We start from the raw sequence: 18925 nt of genomic DNA, 5'->3' as shown, positions 1-18925 counted from the left end.
ACATGATCTCATGGCTCTGAAATTCAATCCCTCTACCAATAAAAGCTAACACACCGTACGCCTTCTTAACAACCTTATCAACCTGGATGCCAACTTTCAGGGATCTATGCACATGTACACCAAGATCTCTCTGCTCATCGACATTATCAAGAGTCCTTCCATTAGCCCAATACTCTGTAATCCAGTTACTCCTTCCAAATTAATCACCTCACACTTTTCCCATTAAACTCCATTTGCCACCTCTCAGACCAGCTCTGCAGCTGGCAATGTGTAAATCTGCCCAGATATGTCCTGTACTTCGGAAACAGGACAAATCCAACGTGGCAAATTATCACACCATCAGTGTACTCTCAATCGCCAGTAAAGTGATAGTAGGGAACATCAACAGCTCTGTTAAGCAGCACATACTCAGCAAAACCCCAGCAGCAGTGGCACAGTGGTTAGAAGATAAGAACATAAGAAACAGGAGCAGAAGTAAGCCCCTCAAGCCTGCTCTGCCATTCAATAAGATCATGGCTGATCTTTTCATGGACTCAGCTCCACTTATCCACCCATTCATCTTAACCCTTAATTCTTTTACTGTTGAAAAATCAATCTATCTTTGCTTTAAAAACATTCAAAGAGATAGCCTCAACTGCTTCATTGGGCAGAGAATTCCAGATTCACAACCCTTTGGGGTGAAGAAGTTCTTCCTCAACTCAGTCCTAAATCTGCTCCCCCTTATTTTGAGGCCATGCTCCCTAGTTCCAGTTTCACTCACCAATGGAAGCAACTTCCCTGCTTCTTCTATTCCCTTCAGAAACTTAAGTTTCTGTAAGATCTCCCCTCATTCTTCTAAATTCCAATGAGTATAATCCCAGTCTACTCAGTCTCTCTTCATAAGCCAACCCTCTCAACTCCAGAATCAACCTGGTGACTGTCCTCTGCAACCCGCCACTGCTAGTATATCCTTTCTCCAGTAAGGAAACCAAAACTTTTACACAGTACTCCAGGTGTGGCCTCACCAGCATCTTATACAGCTGCACCATAACCTCCCTGTTTTTAAACTCCATCCCTCTAGCAATGAAGGACAAAATTCAATTTGCCTTCTTAATTACCTGCTGCACCTGCAAACCAATTCCTTGTGATTCCTGCACAAGGACACCCAGGTCCCTCTGCACAGCAGCATGCTGTATTTATTTTACTATTTAAATAATAGTCCATTTTGCTGTTATTCCTACCAAAAGATGACCTCACATTTACCAACCTTGCCCACTCACTTAAACTATCTATATCCTTTTGCAGACTTTCAGCATCCTCTGCACACTTTGCTCTACCACTCAGCTTAGCATCATTTGCGAACTTGGACACACTACACTCGGTTCCCAACTCCAAATCATCTGTGCAAATTGTAAACAATTGCAGTCCCAACACTGATCCCTGAGGCACGCCATTAGTCACTGATTGCCAGGCAGAAAAATACACATTTACCCCCACTCTCTGCTTTCTGTTAGTTAACCAATCCTCTGTCCAAGCTAATACATTACCCATAACACTGTGCATCGTTATCTTATGCAGCAGCCTTTGGTGTGGCATCTTGTCAAATGCCTTCTGAAAATCCAGATATACCACATCCATTGGTTCCCATTGTCACCACGCTCGTAATATTCTCAAAGAATTCCATTAAATTAGTTAAACATGGCTTGCCTTTCATGAACCAATGCTGAGTCTTCGCAATGGGACAACTACTATCCAGGTTCTCGCTACTTTTTCCCTGGTGACAGATTCAAGAACTTTTCCCACTGCAGAAGTTAACCTAACTGGCCTATAGTCACTTGCCTTTGGTCTACCTCCTTTTTTTAAACAGTGGCATCACATTTGCTGCTTTCCAATCTGCCCGGAACTGCCCAAGTCCAGCGAATTTTGGCAAATTACCACTAGTGCATTTGCTATTTCCCAGCCATCTCTTTTAGTACCCTGGGATGCATTCCATCAGAGCCAGGAGACTTGTCTAGCATTAGCCCCATTAACTTGCCCAACACTATTTCTTTGGTGATCGTTTCTAGGCCCTCACCTGCCATAGCTTTCTTGTCATCAATTTTTGGGATGTTATTTTTGACTATCTGTTCAATGCCTCTGCTATTTCGTCATTTCCTGTTATTAAATCTCCCTTTTCATTCACTGAAAGACCAATGTTTACCTTAGGCACTCTTCTTCATTTTATATCTTTGCAGAAACACTTGCTAGTTGTTTTTATATACTGAGCTAGTTTACCCTCATAATCTACTTACTTTTCTTCATAGCCCTTTCGTGGCTTTCTGTTGACCTTTAAAGATTTCCCAGTCCACTAGTTTCCCACTAATCTTTGCCAATTTATATGTCTTTTCTTTCAGTTTGATACACTCCTTTATTTCCTTAGATATCCATGGCTGATTATCCCTTTTTCTACAGTTCTTCCTTATCACTGGCTGCCTCACAGTGCCAGGGATGGGTTTGACTCTGGCCTTGGGTGACTTCCTGTGTGAGTCTGTACTTTCTCCCTGAATCTGTGTGGGTTTTCTCCAGGTGCTCTGGTTTCCTCCCACAATCCAAAAACGTGCAGATTAAGTGGATTAGCTGTGGTATATGTGCGGAGTTACAGTGATAGGATGGGGGTGTAGGCCTGAGTAAAATGCTCTTTTGAAGAGTCAGTGCACACTCAATGGGCCAAATGACCTACTACACTGTAGGGATTCTGTGGATTAACAGATACTCAGTTTCAGTTCTGCCAGGATCACTTAGCTCCTGACCACATTACAGCTTTGGTTCAAACATGGACAAAAAGGCTGAACTCCAGAAGTGAAAGTGACTGCCCTTAACATCAAGGCAGCACTTGACCAGTAAGTACCAAAAAGCCCTAGCAAAACTGGAGTCAATGGGTATCAAAGGGAAAACTCTCCATGGATGGAGTCATATTTGGCATAAAGGAAGAAGGTTGTGGTGGTTGGTGGTCAATCATCTCAGCCCCAGTACATCACTGCAGGAGTTCCTCTTGGCCCAACCATCTTCAGCTGCTTCATCAATTACTTTTCTTCCATCATAAGGTCAGAAGTGGGCATGTTCACTGATGATGACACAATTTTCAGTGCCATTCACAACTCATCAGAGCCTGAAGCAATCCATCTTGAAATGTAGCAAGAAATGGACAATATTCTGGCTTGGACTGACAAGTGGCAAGAAACATTTGTGCCACACACGTATCAGTCAATGACCATTTCCAACAGGAGGGGATATAACCGTTGGCTCTTTACATTCAATGGCAATACCATCACTGAATGACTCCATCAACATCCTGGGGTTACTAGTGACCAGAAACTGAACAAGACTAGCCATATAAAAACTGTGGCTACCAGAGCAAGTCAAAGTTAGGAGTGTGATGGAATATTTTCCACTTGCCTGGATGAATGCAGATCCAACACTCAACACCATGAAGGATAAAGCAGCCCTACTCCTTTCACAATCCCTCCACCACCACCAAATAGTGGCAGCCATGTGTACCATCTGCAAGACGCACTTTTATTCCTCCACAGGAGCATCTGTAGCTTCCTGAGGCCTGTTACTCTTGATGCTCTTCCTGGATTGGTGCCAATTGGTTATGGACTCTTTTTCTCCTCATTCGAATCATAGCAATTAAGAAGGCAGTTTTACCTGCAGATCACAGGCTAGTTATGGTACAGAAGGAGACCTTTCGGCCTATCGTATCTGCAATGGTTCTCTACACTTACAGACAGCCTTCCGCCTTCTCCACGTAAACATGTACATCTTCCCCACCACCCCGACTCATTCCTGCTCCCATTTCACCCTCCCCCTCTGGTCCTCGCTTTCTCCTTCTATGCCTCCTTCTCATTTGTCTCCTCTAGCCACGCCTCCTGGGTTAGGCCTCGGCGCAGCCTGCACTGCAGGCTGCCAATATATCTGACTGAGATGTTAAAGGAAGGTGAAAGCAGTAACTACTGACTTCCAAATCTCAGATGAAGTAAAGCTCAGCAAGTGCATGCCAGTTATATACAGTAGTAAAGCAGAACACTCTAATTAGCCATTGGCGGGGCATCTAATCTGGAGGTTCGCAAGTTGGCCATGTAATGATTATTCATGAGATATTAATGAATATAAATATGGTTCGCGACATTGCTTGGGGAGATTCCAGTTGCCTTGAAGACGGGAGATCAAAATTCTAAACTCTATTCTAAATTCTATATTTTTGTTGCCAGGAAGCTGATATTTTTCCACTCATGCCAAATTAAATGCCCCCACCTGCCATGATTCCCACTGCTGGTCAGAGTGGTAGATTCTACCCATAGTACCTACAGGTGGTTTTGTCAGACAACTTCAGCATGATTCTCCAGGTTGCACTCTGGCCAGGATTCACTGGACCAGCTAGTCCCTGGCGGGAATGCCGACGGCATGTTGAATCAGGTGTCGGGCTCAAAATAGAATTCCTGCCAGGCAGCAAATCTGTCGCAATGTGGCCCACCCTTCAGCCCTGATCGGATTCCTGCCCAGAGCAGGAAAGAACCCAATGAATATGTAAAAGTCCTCATAAGCATGTAATTAGCAGGATAGAAGCCCAATTCCACAGCCTCCTGCAATTCACCCCCTTCCCCCACCCTGCACCCAACCCACCCCACAGCAGGACACTCATTAGGCAAGTTTTAGTGCCACACGTGCTGACAAACACAGCTTGTGCTCTGAGGGGTGGCAAGGAGGTAAGTGGTGTGCCCATGTGCTCCTCTGCCACTGCCAGGACCCCCACATCCCACAGGACCCCCAGTGCCAACCTTGTACTGACCCTGGCAGTAACACTCTGTCTTGGTGCCTTGTACTCTGAAGGGGGAGCAAGGAGGTAAGTGGTGTCCTGACGGCGCATTTGACACTGCCAGGCTGCAGACAGAAGGTCCTCCAAGGAACCTGGGTATTGAATGGGTTTGGGCTATGGAAAAGGATTTGACCTCGGGGGACTCCCACCCAGGATGCGGGTCTCGTGGCTGCACTTGTTCACTTTCAGATTGGTGAATTCAGTTGCCATTCTGGGGTAACATATTCATTATTGCTGCTGTCCCCTAAAATCTTTGAAGTGTCCTGGTCACTTTGACATCCATGCTCCTTGGACACTTGAAAGCTTTCAAAATCACTACAGCAGTCCAGTCCACAAGAAGGGTTGGCCCATGTGTTAAAAATCCTCTTTGAAGTACACTTATAGAAATGATCTGTCAGGATTTCCAGGAAGAACCTGTTGCTTTCTCTCATAGCCCACAACTGTGGTGAAACCCCTGTGAAGTGCTTTAATAGTCTGTTTAATTGGCAAGTATCGTTTTTACATTGCAAGGGTAGCATCTGATATCTGTACCCTTTGAAGTAGTTTGATTGACAGGTATGGATTACTTATGGGCTAGCTTTGTTTGTTTCTCTTCCACTTCATGCTTTAATATATCTCAAGCACTTTGAAAACATTATGCTTAGAAGAAAACAAAGTGAAACCTATCAAAATATCCAGCCTAACCAAAATATTTATAAATATTCAGCCTTTGATTGACAGGTTGCATATTTCCCATTTTAGGCCCGAAGTTTGATTCAGTGGGCCATCTGGGTTCCAGTCAGGGGCTAGTGGGCCCAGTGAATCTCGGTCCTTAATTACATCTTTGTCTTTTTACTTAGAGATTACACAGTACCTCTCATGCATTTGCAGGTCTTTTTATACCATAAATCAACATAAATTTGAAAACATATGTAATTATCAATTTCATAATGCAAATTATCTTTATTATGCAAGTGATAATTCAAATCAGATTAGAAAAGTGGTTACAAATATATCACCGACATTTTTTTGTAGAGAATTCACCTCTTTCTGTTTTCTTAATCCAGAGAACGGAATGTTTATAAATGTTTAGAAAAAACAAGATTTAACTACTGAGGTAAAGTTACCTACCTTTCACTGTTAAACTGCTCTTTGTCTTCTTATCACCAGAATCACAGACATATTCTCCAGAGTCTTCTAGCTTTAGGTTATGAATGAGCAATTCAACTATGAAACCATTTTGCTTCATTTCATGTTTGTCACTTGGATGAAGTGGAATTGATCCCTTTCTCCACTTCACTGGGGCAGCTGCCTTCGTAAGCTCACAACAAAACGTGGCAGTATCTCCCTCCTGAGCTTCAATATTCTGAAGCTCTTTTTTGAAGTGCACAGGCAGGGCTAAGAGAGAACAGAATCGTATCTACTTAACTCAAGAAGATGAGGTAGGCTCAAAGATGTCAAAACATTATTTCAGAATTTTCCAACACCCAAACTTCTGAACTCAGAACAGCCTGATATTATTGTCCTAATAAAGGGAATGCAATGGATGTTATAAATATTTGAAAGACATTCCAAAGGCATTTCATTAAGTGCTTCATGCATAGGAAGAGCACACTATTAAAAGTGTGCAAAAACAGATAGACAGTAAAAGAAGGTAAACAAGTTAAAGAGAGAAATGGTTGTTAGATATTATTGCCAGCAAGATGCAGTGAGAACGGCCTAAATGTATACTGTAAAAATTCTTGACCAGGACTTTTTCCTAACGTCTTAACTCAGCAGAGAAGGAGGAACTCCAGGGAAATTCATGGTCAAGGATTCTGGGAAACACTACCATAGAAAAAAAAATAAACCACTGTACAAGATTGCCATTATCTCATTATTTCATTGTTTGAACACTGCTGGCTTCAAGGAGCTATCGCTAACCTTGACACATAAGAAATAGGAAAGTGAGTATGCCATTTAGCCTATTGAGCCTGCTCTGCCATTCAATAAGATTATGGCTAATCTGATTGTGTGCTCAACTCCACTTTCCCCTCTAACTGGTGATCCCTTGTAGATCAAAAATCTATCTAATTCGGCCTTGTGTATATTCAATAACTAGCCACAGCTGCTTTCTGTGGGAGAGAATTCCAAAGACTAACATCCCTCTAAGAGAAGCAATTATTTGTATTAAATGGGAAACCCCTTATTTTTGAACTGTGCTTCCTAGTTCTAGATTCCCCTAAGAGGGGAAATGTCCTCTCAGCATTCACCCTGACAAAGCCCTTCAGAATCTTACATGTTTCAATCAGATCACTTCTCATTCTTCAGAGACCCAATGTAAAGGTCTGGGGGCCCAGAATTGAATCCCACCACAACAGATGGTGAAATCTGATTTCAATAAAAAAATCTGGGAATTAAAAATCTAATGATGAGCATGAAATGATTGTTATAAAAACCCATTTATTATTGTTCTTTAGGGAAGGAAATCTGCCATCCTTACCTGGTCCTGGCCTACATATGACCCCAGAGGCACAGCAATGTGGATGACACTTAAATATCCCTTCAGGGGCAATTAGGGATAGGCAATAAATGATGGCCCGGCCAGGGGTGCCCCAATCCCAAGAATAAAAACAACTGTATGCATAGAGAATTGGTTAGCAAACAGAAAGGAGACAGCAGAAATAAATGGATCCTTCTCAGGACAGCAGGCTGTGATTAGTTGGATGCTGCAAGGATCAGTGCTTGGGCCACAGTTATTCACATTCTACATAAATGATTTAGCTGTGGGGATCGATTGTAATATTTCCAGATTTGCAAATGACACCAAATTGGGTGGAAACTTAGTTTTGAAGAGATGCATCAGGGTTTCAAGTGGTTTTGGACAGGCTAAGTGAGTAGGCCAGAACATGGCAAATGGAATATAATAGCAATACATCAAAAGTTATTCATTTTGGCAAAAAAACAGAAAGGTAGAATATTTCTTAATTGTAAAAGGTTGGGAAGTGCAGCTGTCCAATGAAACCTAGACGTCCTTGCTCATGGGTCAATGAAAACCATCATTCAGGTGCAGCAAGCAAATGGGAAGGCAAATGTTATGTTGGCCTTCATCACAAGGAGATTTGAGAACAGGCGTGGGGATGTCTGGTCAGCCTTGGTGAGATCACATCTGGAGGACGGTGCACAGTTTGTTCTTCTTATCTAAGAAAGAATCCACTTGCCATAGACAGAGTGTAACGGAGGTTCACCAGCCTAAGCCCTGAGATAGTGGAACTGTCATATGAAGAGACACGAGGGAAACAATATTCTCTAGAATTTTGAAGAATGACGGGTGATCTCATTGAAACTGTGAAATTCTTACACAGCTTAACGAAGTAGATGTAGATGCTTCCCCTGCCTGGTCAGTCTAAAATCAGGGGACAACAGTCAAGATTTTCTGTTCCCAACAAAAGATAAGGCGCAGGCCATTAAAGCCACGATGAGGAGTAATTTCTTCATTCATGAGGGTTGTGAATCTCTGGAATTCTCTATGTCACAAGGCTGTGGAAGCTCAACCGAGAAAGCGATAGATTTCTGGATTCTAATAACATTAAGGGATATGGAGATAGTGAGGGAAAGTGACATTGACGCAGGTGATCTGCGATAATCGAACTGAATAATGGAACAGACTTGATGAGCTGAATGGCCTACTTCAAATAATTAGTCATTAATGATGCTGCCTTACCTTTCACTTTTAAGGAGGCAGTTGTTTGTTCGTCCCCAGAGTCACAGGTATATTCTCCAGCATCTTCAAGTTTTAAATCATGAATAATCAGCTCAACGTTAGAACCCTTTTGCTTCATTTCATATTTATCATTAGTGGTGAGTAGTATGGATCCTTTCTTCCATTTTACAGGGGCATCAGCTTTTGACAGCTCACACCGCAATGTGGCCACGCTCCCTTCTTTGTGTTCTTTATTCTGAAGCTTCTTCTTGAAAAGCACCGGAAGTGCTAGAAAAATAAATTGAAGCATCTTCTTGAACAAATGCCTCAAAAGAACATTTTGACAGTTTACCAGTTAGCAAATGCATGAGTACAAGGCATCAACAGTATCAATTACTTATTAATTGATGGTAATCTTGCCTGACTCAGAAGGCTATGAGTTGAAGTTCCACTTCAGGCCTTGAAGACAAAATCTAGGCTAACCCTTCTGTGCAGTAATGAGGAAGTACCATTTTTTAGCTAAACTAAGACACCATCTGCCCTTACTAATCGACGATTAAGATCTGATGGTACTATGTGGGGAGGCAATGGCCTAGTGGTATTATCACTAGACTATTAATCTAGAAACTCAGCTAATGTTTTAGGGATCCAGTTTGAAATCCACCATTGCAGATGGTGGAATTTGAATTCAACAAAAATAACTGAAATTAAGAGTCTACTGATAACCATGAAACCATTGTTGATTGTCAGAAAAACCCATCTGTTTCACTAATGTCCTTTAAGAAAGGAAATCAGCCGTCTTTACCTGGTCATAGAGTCATACAGATTTACAGCATGGAAACAGACCCTTCGGCCAACTTGTCATGCCACCCAGTTTTTTACCACTAAGCTAGTCCCAATTGCCCACATTTAGCCCCTATCCTCTGAACCCATCTTACCCATGTAACCGTCTAAATGCTTTTTAAAACACAAAATTGTACCTGCCTCTACTACTGTTTCTGGCAGCTCGTTCCAGACACTCACTACCCTCGAACTGGAAAAAAATTACCCCTCTGAATCCTTTTGTATCTCTCCCCTCTCACCTTAAACCTATGCCCTCTAATTTTAGACTTTCCTACCTTTAGGAAAAGATGTTGACAATCTGCCTTTTCTATACTCATTATTTTATGGACCTCTATAAGATCACCCCTAAGCCTCCTACGCGCCGGAGAAAAAGGTCCCAGTCTATCCAGCTTCTCCTCTAACTCAAAACTATCAAGTCCTGGTGGCACCTAGTAAATCTTTTCTGCACTCTTTCTAGTTTAATAATATCCTTTCATAACAGGGTGACCAGAACTATACACAGTATTCCAAGTGTGGCCTTACTGATGTCTTGTATAACTTCAACAAGACTTGTCAACTTCTGTATTCAATGTTCAGACCAGTGAAACCAAGCATGCAGAATGCCTTCTTCAGTACCCTGTCCACCTGTGACTCCACTTTCAAGGAGCTATGAACTTGTACTTTCAGATCTCTTTGTTCTAAAATGCTTCCCAATTCATGGAACTATTCCTTTTACCGAATCACTGAATGTTACAATAAAGTTGCCCACAGAGGCATTATCAGACAAAATTTGATACTGAATCTATAGATATACTGGGACAGGTGAAGAAAAGATTGGTCAGAGGAAGATTTTAGCAAATAGCTTAAAGGAGGAGAGAGATACTCGCAGACAGGTTTAGGGAGGGATTCCAAAGCTTAGGGTTGAGGAAGCTGGAGGAACAAAGAAACAAATCCATGAGTTTCCCAACCAGAAACACGGATGAACAGGGATATCCACTGCTTGCTGAAGTCCAGGTCTGAGGCGTTCAAGTCAGGCAACCTTAAACTATATAAGGAATCCAGATACGATCTATGGAGATCCATCAATGAAGTCAAAAAACAGTACCAGGCCAAGCTAGAGTCCCAGGCTAGCTACACGCACTCTCACCGACTATGGCAAGATCTGCAAGACATAACAGGCTAAAAAATGAAGGCATGTAAAATCGCCAGCAATGCATTCTATGCCCGTTTTGAACAAGAGGTCAGTGAGAGCATGCTCTCCACCCCGGAAACCTCAAACGAAACTGTATCCGAGGCCACCATCGCAGAATTCAGAGCAGCTTTCTTGTAAGTCAATGCACGGAAAGTAACTGGCCCAGATGGGATACCCGGACATGCACTCAGATCCGGCATGAACCAGTTGCTACCTCAAAAAGGCAGCCAGCATAATCAAGGACCCCACGCACCCCAGACATACTCTCTTCTACCTTCTTCCATCAGGAACAAGATAGACAAGTGATGTCTAGAGTCAACTCTACGAGTTGCATTCTCAAAGGATTCCAATAGATTCTAATACCTTACCACTTGCTACTCAAATGCTATTTGACTCTCACAATTCTCTGTGCACCTTGGTGCTCCTGTCTAGATTTACCTCTTGATCCCCACACCACTACCAGGTTAGTTTAAACCCTCTCAAATAGTAAGGAAAGTGATCCTGGCTTTGTTTAGGTGCAACCCATTTGGCTTGTCCAGGTTCCAGCTCCCCAAAACTGGTCCCAAGATGCCAGGAATTTAAAGTCCTCCCTCCTGTACCAGTCTGCTCTTTCCTCCTATTTCGATACTCACTTGTGGATAGGACTGAGAGTAGTCTGGAGATTGCTCCTTTTGAGGTCCTGCTTGCTAGTTTCCTACTTAGCTCCCTGAATTCCGACTGCACGATAACATCCCTATTTTTACCTACGTCAGCGGTACTGATGTGGATCACGACTGGCTGTTCCCCCTCCACATTCAGGGTGCTCCAGAGCCATTCAGTGACATTCTTGATCCTGGCACCAGGGGACCAACATACCACCCTGAATTCCACAGAAATACCTATCTATTCCTGCAATCATTGACCGCCCTATCTCGATTGCTTTTCCAGTCCTCTCTGTGCTCCATGTACAGCTAAGCCAGCTGTGGTGCCATGGACTTGGCTCAGATTAGGCAAAGAGGGAAATGCACTCAGGAAACTCCTGAATCAACTGTCTGGTCTTTATTGATTGTCTGATAGTCACCCATTCCATCAAGTTCTGCATACCCTTAAGCTGTTGAGTAACAACATCTATAAGTGTGCTATCCACAAAGCTTCCACCTTGCGGAGACACCACAGTGATATCAGGTATTGCTCAAACTCTGAAAAGAGCTATGGTACCTGATGATATTTCCCGCACATATAGTTATCCAGGACAGAGAAGTATCCTGTAGTTCCCACAAGGAACAGGTTGTGCACTCTGCGGGTCCGAGCCCTCCTGCCTTTCATCTCTTAATTAGCTATTAAAACACACTGGAGAGAGACTGGAAAACACCACGGTTCGGAAAGATTTGGCCGTCTTTGTACATAAATGAAAGTTAGCATGCAGTTACAGCAAGTAATTAGGAAGGAGTACAGAAGTAAGAAAATTTTAATAAAACTGTACATGGCATTAGTGAAACAGAGGTCATGGAGAATTTTGAAAAAAGAGAATAAGAACTTCTACCAGTCCAAGAATTACTTAGGTCACTGAGCATAGGAATGGCATGCGAACAAGATAGGTAAGCCCAGATGGAAGGGAGACAAATCATCCAGTGAATTAGCGATGGCTGGCAGCAGTCCGCTGTTCCAATGTGAATCTGGGAAGGGCACCCTTATTCCTTTTACCTCTGTAAGTATTATAAATTTTTAACTTATTTTGTAGGTGGCGACCTCAAGTGGTTTTAAGGATTGCTAATTTGACTGCTATGAGCTTGAAAAAACTAACCATAGCATGTATGGTGTATGCTGGGATCAGCAGCTGTAAATAACTTTGCAAAGGAGCCTTGAATTGAGCTTGAATAAGCAACAGGTCTCATGTCAGTTTCAGGCATGAGACCTGTTGCTTATTCAAACATGCATACGTTGAATGTACACATGTTTGCACATGCCATGTTGGGCCCTGAGTACCAATTTTTGCACCTAAAAAGTGGCCATTACAATTGAACTTTTCTAAAAAAAAGACTTCTATACAGTATCTCTCTAAACTTGTATGCAGAGACATAGAAAAATAAAAATGAATTTGTTACCGATGGCAATAGATACCAGTAAGTAGAATGCAAATAGCACAGAAGAGATACTGATGATTTATGTCATGAATGTGCTTCATTTTAGAAATTGGATTGTGGAAGTAATCAAGCTTAGCAGGATTTTCAATAAATTATAAATGAATGGAACACCAGTTCGTAAACTTGCTTCTTAAATGTAAAGGTAGGGAGACAAAAGGTGAAGAGATATATTTGTATTGTCTGAATAAAATAATACTTCAGTTATCAAAAAGGGAAGCTGTGGTCCGTTGATCTCCTGAATCACAGGTATATTTGCCCGTATCTTCTAGCTTCAGGTTGCTGATTAACAGTTCAGCAATCTTACTTTATACTTGTCACTGGGATGAAGCACCACAGTTCCCTCTCTCCACTCAATGGAGCATCAGGTTTTGTAAGCTCACAGTGTAGAGTGGTGGTGCTACCTTCTTCAGCTTCCTTGTCCTGAAGCACTTGTTTGATAAGTACCGGAAGGGCTGCTCGGGCAAGGTTATAATGCATTTACAATGAAAACAAAACAATATAAGCTGTTATGCAATTATTTCTTTCCTTCTTATACATTTGATTTTCAAGATTTAAAGTTTATATCCTCTCAAGTTTAAAACTAGAATTATCCATAATGAGTAATAAACCATATTTTAATTTTGTCTATGCTAAATCAATTTTTATTAGGAATATGTATAGGTGAATTGATTCTTGTTTATACTTGGACAGCCAAGAGTTGATTAGGGATCGCCAGCATGGCTTTGTCAGAGGGAGATCATGCTGAACAAATTCGATTGAATTTTTTGAAGAGGTAACCAGGTATGTAGATGAGGGTTGTGCAGTTGATGTAGTTTATATGAATTTCAGCAAAGCCTTTGACAAAGTCACATGGGAGACTTATAAAGAACGCAATACAGGGGATATAGTATAATTTGATAAAAATGGATTTAAAATTGGCTCAATTGTTGGAGACAGAGGGTAATGACAGAAGGCTACTTTAGTGACTGGAAGCCAGTGTCCAGTGACGTACCACAGGGATCTATGCTGGGTCCCCTATTATTCATAATTTATATAAACGACACACATGACAATGTAGGGGGTAAGATTAGTAACTTTGCAGATGACACAAAGATTGGCCACAGTTAACAGTGAAATTAAGTGTCTTGGACTATAAGAAGATATAGACAGGATGGTCAAGTGGCAGATAAGTAGCAGGTGGAATTTAATCTTGAAATGTGTGAGGTGAACTTTGGAAGGAATAATTTGACAAGGAAACATTCAATGAACAGCAAGACACTTGAACATTCTGTAGAACCTTGGTTTCTTTGTCCTTAGATCTCTGAAGATATAAGAGTATGTTAGCACAGTGGTGAAAAAGGCATATGGGACACTTGTCTTTATTAACTGTGACATAGATTACACAGGAAAGTCATGTTGAAGTTGTACAGAACTTTGGTGAGATCACAGCTAGAGTACAGGATGTGATTGCAGTGGAGAGATTGCAGAGGAGATTCACCAGAATTCTATCTGGGATGGAACATTTAAGTTATGAAGAAGGTTGGAAAGGCTTGGATTATTTTTGTTGAAGCAGAGAAGACTGAGGGGTGACCTGAGTGAGGTGTACAAGATTACAAAGGGCATGGACAGAGTGGATGAAAGAAAAGTTGTTCCCCTTAGTAAAACGGTCAGTCACAGTCAGGCACAAATTCTTGATTTTTAAGGGGCGTCTGGACAAATACATGAATAGGGTGGGAATGGAGGGATATGGTCTTAGGAAGGATAGGGGATTTTAGTTAAATCAGGTAGCATGGTCAGTGTAGGCTTGGAGGGCCGAAGGGCCTGTTCTTGTAGTGTAATTTTCTTTGTTCTTTCTGAGGAGTAGGAGGTTTAGGGGGAATGTGAGGAAAAACGTTTTCACCCAGAGGGTGGTGACAGTCTGGAATGCACTGCCTGGGAGGGTGTTAGAGGCAAGTTGCCTCAGATCCTTTAAAAAGAACCTGGATGAGCGCTTTGCACGTCATTACATCCAAATGCTGATAAATAGGATTAGGTGGGAGGTCAGGTGTTTCACACGTCAGAGCAGACTTGATGGGCTGAAGAGCCTCTTCTGCACTCTCTGATTCAACAAAAGTATAATTTAACTTGATAAAGAAACTACAAAATGAAAACAACTTTAAAAGTGCTAACTGGCTGTTTATGCAAAGACAAAACCAGAATATTTAATTCACTTTTTTTCATTTTCCATTGTTATGTTCATTGATATAAATAAATGATTGATCTTTGACACTAAGTTATCTATGAGGATAGGAAAAGCAGCAAGTTTAGTAGTTTTATATAGCTGTAAATCAAAAGCACATAATTTTTTGAAACTGTATGCAAATCACACCACACATCCAACTAAGAAAATCAATTCTTGCATGTACAATGTTGCATATGAAATTAGTAAGTATTAATGTTATTAGCATTTGATGGTTATGGACACAATTAGAAATAAAATGCAATTTCTGAAAGATTCTGTATCTTACATGAAGTGACTAGCTAAAACATGGTCTACTTTAAAAAAGAACATAAGAACATAAGAAATAGGAGCAGGAGTAGGCCATCTAGCCCTTCAAGCCTGCCCCGCCATTCAATAAGATCATGGCTGATTTGTCGTGGCTCAGTTCCACATTCCCGCCCTCTCCCCATAACCCCTAATCCCCTCGCTTATCCCCTCGCAGGCAAGAATGTTGGTGTTGGTCCGGAGCCCACACATGGGCCTTAGCAAGATGGCAGTTTTCCTTCCATAATGAGAAGTCTCACAACACCAGCTTAGAGTCCAACAGGTTTACTTGGAATCACGAGCTTTCAGAGAGCTGGAATCACTCACTTGATGAAAGAACAGCGCTCTGAAAGCTCGTGATTCCAAATAAATTTGGATTATTGGATTTAGCCTGGTGTTGTGAGACTTCTCACTGTGCCCACCTCTGTCCAACGCCAGCATCTCCACATCACGGCTTCCATAATGAGATATTAGTAAATCTGTCAGGTTTTAATGATAACCCAATTAGATTTATTGTCACTTTTACTGCTACCAGTTTTGTGACATCAGAACTTTAAAATTTTCAAATTACCATGTTGTCACTTTTAAGTTATGCTCAGTAAGTTACTAGTCCAGCAGCATAACGACTGCAACCGGTACCTGTCCAGTCAAGTGGCTAGATTCCTGAACTGAGTTTGGTAGATGGTAAAATCTCTTTGTGGGAGTCAGAAAGTTATCAACTATTTACAAAATACCCAACCTTTGCCTTTTCTTTTAAATGGTTACAATGCTCATGTGGCTAGTCCAGTTAAACCTCTGGTCAATGGTGACCCCCAAGGATGTAGATAACAAGGCTCAATAGGTACCGCTGAAGGCAGGGGTGGTGGACAGGATTACTGGAGATTGTTATTACTTGGCATTCATGTATTATGATGTTACTTGTCACTTGTGAGCCAAAGCCCAGTATAGTTCATTTAGTGGAGGAATTGTAAATGGAGCTGCACACTGTAAAGTCACCAGTGAACAACTCCACTATATTTCTCTTAAAGTGGAAGGCTGAGCAGCTAAACACTTTTGGGCCAAGCACACATCCCTGAAAAAGCTCCAGCTTTCTGGCGCTCTAATTACTTGCTTCAACCTAACACAACCACCTTACTGTGTGTGATTCCAGAATTATTACAGGATTTTCCCTGGGCTCCCATTAATCATGATTTTGTTTGAATTCTTGAGTGCCACATTAACCAAATGCAACTTTCATGTGAAGGGCAACTATTCTAGGTTTTCCACCCTTCTTGCATTTGGCTTTTGCATCCATACCTACATCAAGTCCCTCTCAAAAACTGAGAGAAATTTGTATTGGTGGTATTCAAAATAAGCATCAGTGAACAAGTTTTCGTAATTTGGCATTACTTGGAATGGATGAGTAGGATATAGGTATGAAAAGGATAATAAAGAAGTCGTTTGGTAGTATAAAACTTGAGTACTGCTATAAAAAAGAGATAATATTGGTCAAAGCTTTTCATCTTGCAATCATCAGGGCATTTCACAAGAATACAAACCCAGGGGAAGCAACAAGTTTATACTGTATTAGAATAGATTGCTGATTGGTTGCCATGGAGAATACACCATTTGATTGTGACTGACAGTTAACCGTCAAGCATTGTTTTAAATTTAAATCAGGCAACTCTGGCTGCTCAAGGCATTGCCCTGAGAAATGAATTAGTGAACAGCTGTCATTTATTTTGTTCAGCTGAAACAAGCTCAATCACTGAACATGTTCTTTCTATCTGCAATGAACAGAGTCCAGTGTATTCATATATACAGCTTCCAGTACACACAAACATGCCACACTACGAGCCCAACTGATAATCTTAAATTGGATTGTTGCTTAATTCTTGGTACACTGAGGAGTATTTAGCAAATGTTGTCCAATCATGTAATCATATCAAATGTTCGTAGAGCCACAGAATACTACAGTGCTGAAGAGACCCTTCGGTCCATGAGTCTGCATTGACGAATGAAAAGTCCTGACCTGCCCACCTAACCCCACTTGCCAGCACTTGGCCCACAGTCTTTAATATTATGGCATGCCAAATATACATCCAGGTACTTCTTAAAGGACGTGAGGCATCCCACTTTACTATCCTCCCAGAAAGCGCATTGCAGACCATCACCTTCTAGGTAAAAAAATTTTTCCTCAAATATTCCCTAAACCTCCCACCCCTCACTTTTAAGCTGTGTCCCTCGTAACTGACCCTTTGCTTAAGGGAACAGCTGCTCCCTATCCACCCTGTCCATGCCCCTCATAATCTTCAACACCTCGATCAGGTCACCCCCTCAGTCTTCTCTGCTCCAGAGAAAACAAGTAAGAAGTCTCACAACACCAGGTTAGAGTCCAACCAGTTTATTTGATAGTAATCTCACAAGTTTTCGGAAACGATGTTCTTTCATCAGGTGTGTGGAAGGTTCTGATCAGAGAAGGGCATAGAAAGTCACACACAGTTTACAGAATACTGATTAGGATGCAAGTCTTCACAGCTAACCTGCTATTCAAGTCTTAAAGATGCAGAAAATGTGAGTGGAGATACCATTAACATAGGTTAAAGAGATGTGTATTGTCTCCAGGCAGGACAGTAAGTGAGATTTTACAAGCCCAAGCAAGTCATGGGGGTTACAGATAGTGCGACATGAACCCAAAATCCCGGTTGAGGCCGTGCTCTTGTGTGCAGAACTTGGCTATCGGTCTCTGCTCAGCAACTCTGCGCTGTCATGTGTCGTGAAGGCCACCTTGGAGAACGCTTAACTGAAGATCAGAGACCGAATGCCCGTGACCGCTGAAGTGTTCACCAACAGGAAGGGAACAGTCTTGTCTGGTGATTGTTGAGCGATGTTCATTCATCCATTGTCGTAGCGTCTGCATGGTCTCCCCAATGTACCATGCTTTGGGACACCCTTTCCTGCAGCATATTAAGTAGACAACGTTGGCTGAGTTGCAAGGGTATGTGCCTTGTATCTGGTGGATGGTGTTCTCACGTGAGATGATGTCATCCATGTCGATGATCCGGCATGTCTTGCAGAGGTTGCTGTGGCAGGGTTGTGTGGTGTTGTGGTCACTGTTCTCCTGAAGGCTGGGTAGTTTGCTGCCAACAACAGTCTGTTTGAGTTTGTGCGGTTGTTTGAAGGCAAGAACTGGGGGGTGTGGGGATGGCCCTGGTGAGGTGTTCGTCTTCATCAATCCACTAGGTACACAGCACATACTCTTGCAACTCGGCCAACGTTATCTACCTAATATGCTGCAGGAAAGGATGTCCCGAAACATGGTACATTGGGGAGACCATGCAGACACTACGACAACGGATGAATGAACATCGCCCGATAATCACCAGGCAAGACTGTTCCCTTCCTGTTGGCAAACACTTCAGCGGTCACAGGCATTCGGTCTTTGATCTTCAGGTAAGCGTTCTCCAAGGCAGCCTTCGTGACACACGATAGCGCAGAGTCGCTGAGCAGAGACCGATAGCCAAGTTCCGCACACAAGAGCACGGCCTCAACCGGGATCTTGGGTTCATGTCGCACTATCTGTAACCCCCATGACTTGCTTGGGCTTGTAAAATCTCACTTACTGTCCTGTCTGGAGGCAATACACATCTCTTTAACCTATACTAATACTATCTTCACTCACATTGTCTGCATCTTTAAGACTTGAATAGCAGATTAGCTGTAAAGACTTGCATTCTAATCAGTATTCTGTAAACCGTGTGTGACTTTATATGCCCTTCTCTGATCAGAACCTTCCACACACCTGACGAAG

At 42.1% G+C, this 18925-nt stretch overlaps 1 protein-coding gene across 1 annotated transcript in view; it reads right to left on the bottom strand.

The window, feature by feature from the left end:
- The window catches only part of obscnb (obscurin, cytoskeletal calmodulin and titin-interacting RhoGEF b), a 696366-nt gene that overhangs the window by 379220 nt on the left and 298221 nt on the right, over window positions 1–18925 (bottom strand). Inside the window, exons 30-31 of the mRNA XM_080214757.1 lie at window positions 8517–8783; window positions 5945–6211 (exon numbers count right to left, since the gene is read on the bottom strand). Coding sequence (XP_080070883.1) covers window positions 5945–6211; window positions 8517–8783 — 534 coding nt within the window. The remainder of the gene's footprint in view (window positions 1–5944; window positions 6212–8516; window positions 8784–18925) is intronic.

The sequence above is a fragment of the Carcharhinus amblyrhynchos genome, chromosome 2, assembly GCF_965287045.1.
Source record: "Carcharhinus amblyrhynchos chromosome 2, sCarAmb.v2.hapA, whole genome shotgun sequence".
In the NCBI taxonomy this organism is placed as follows: Eukaryota; Metazoa; Chordata; class Chondrichthyes; order Carcharhiniformes; family Carcharhinidae; genus Carcharhinus; species Carcharhinus amblyrhynchos.
Note: the sequence above shows the minus strand (reverse complement) of the source record. Positions and strands in the feature narration are given on the sequence as shown.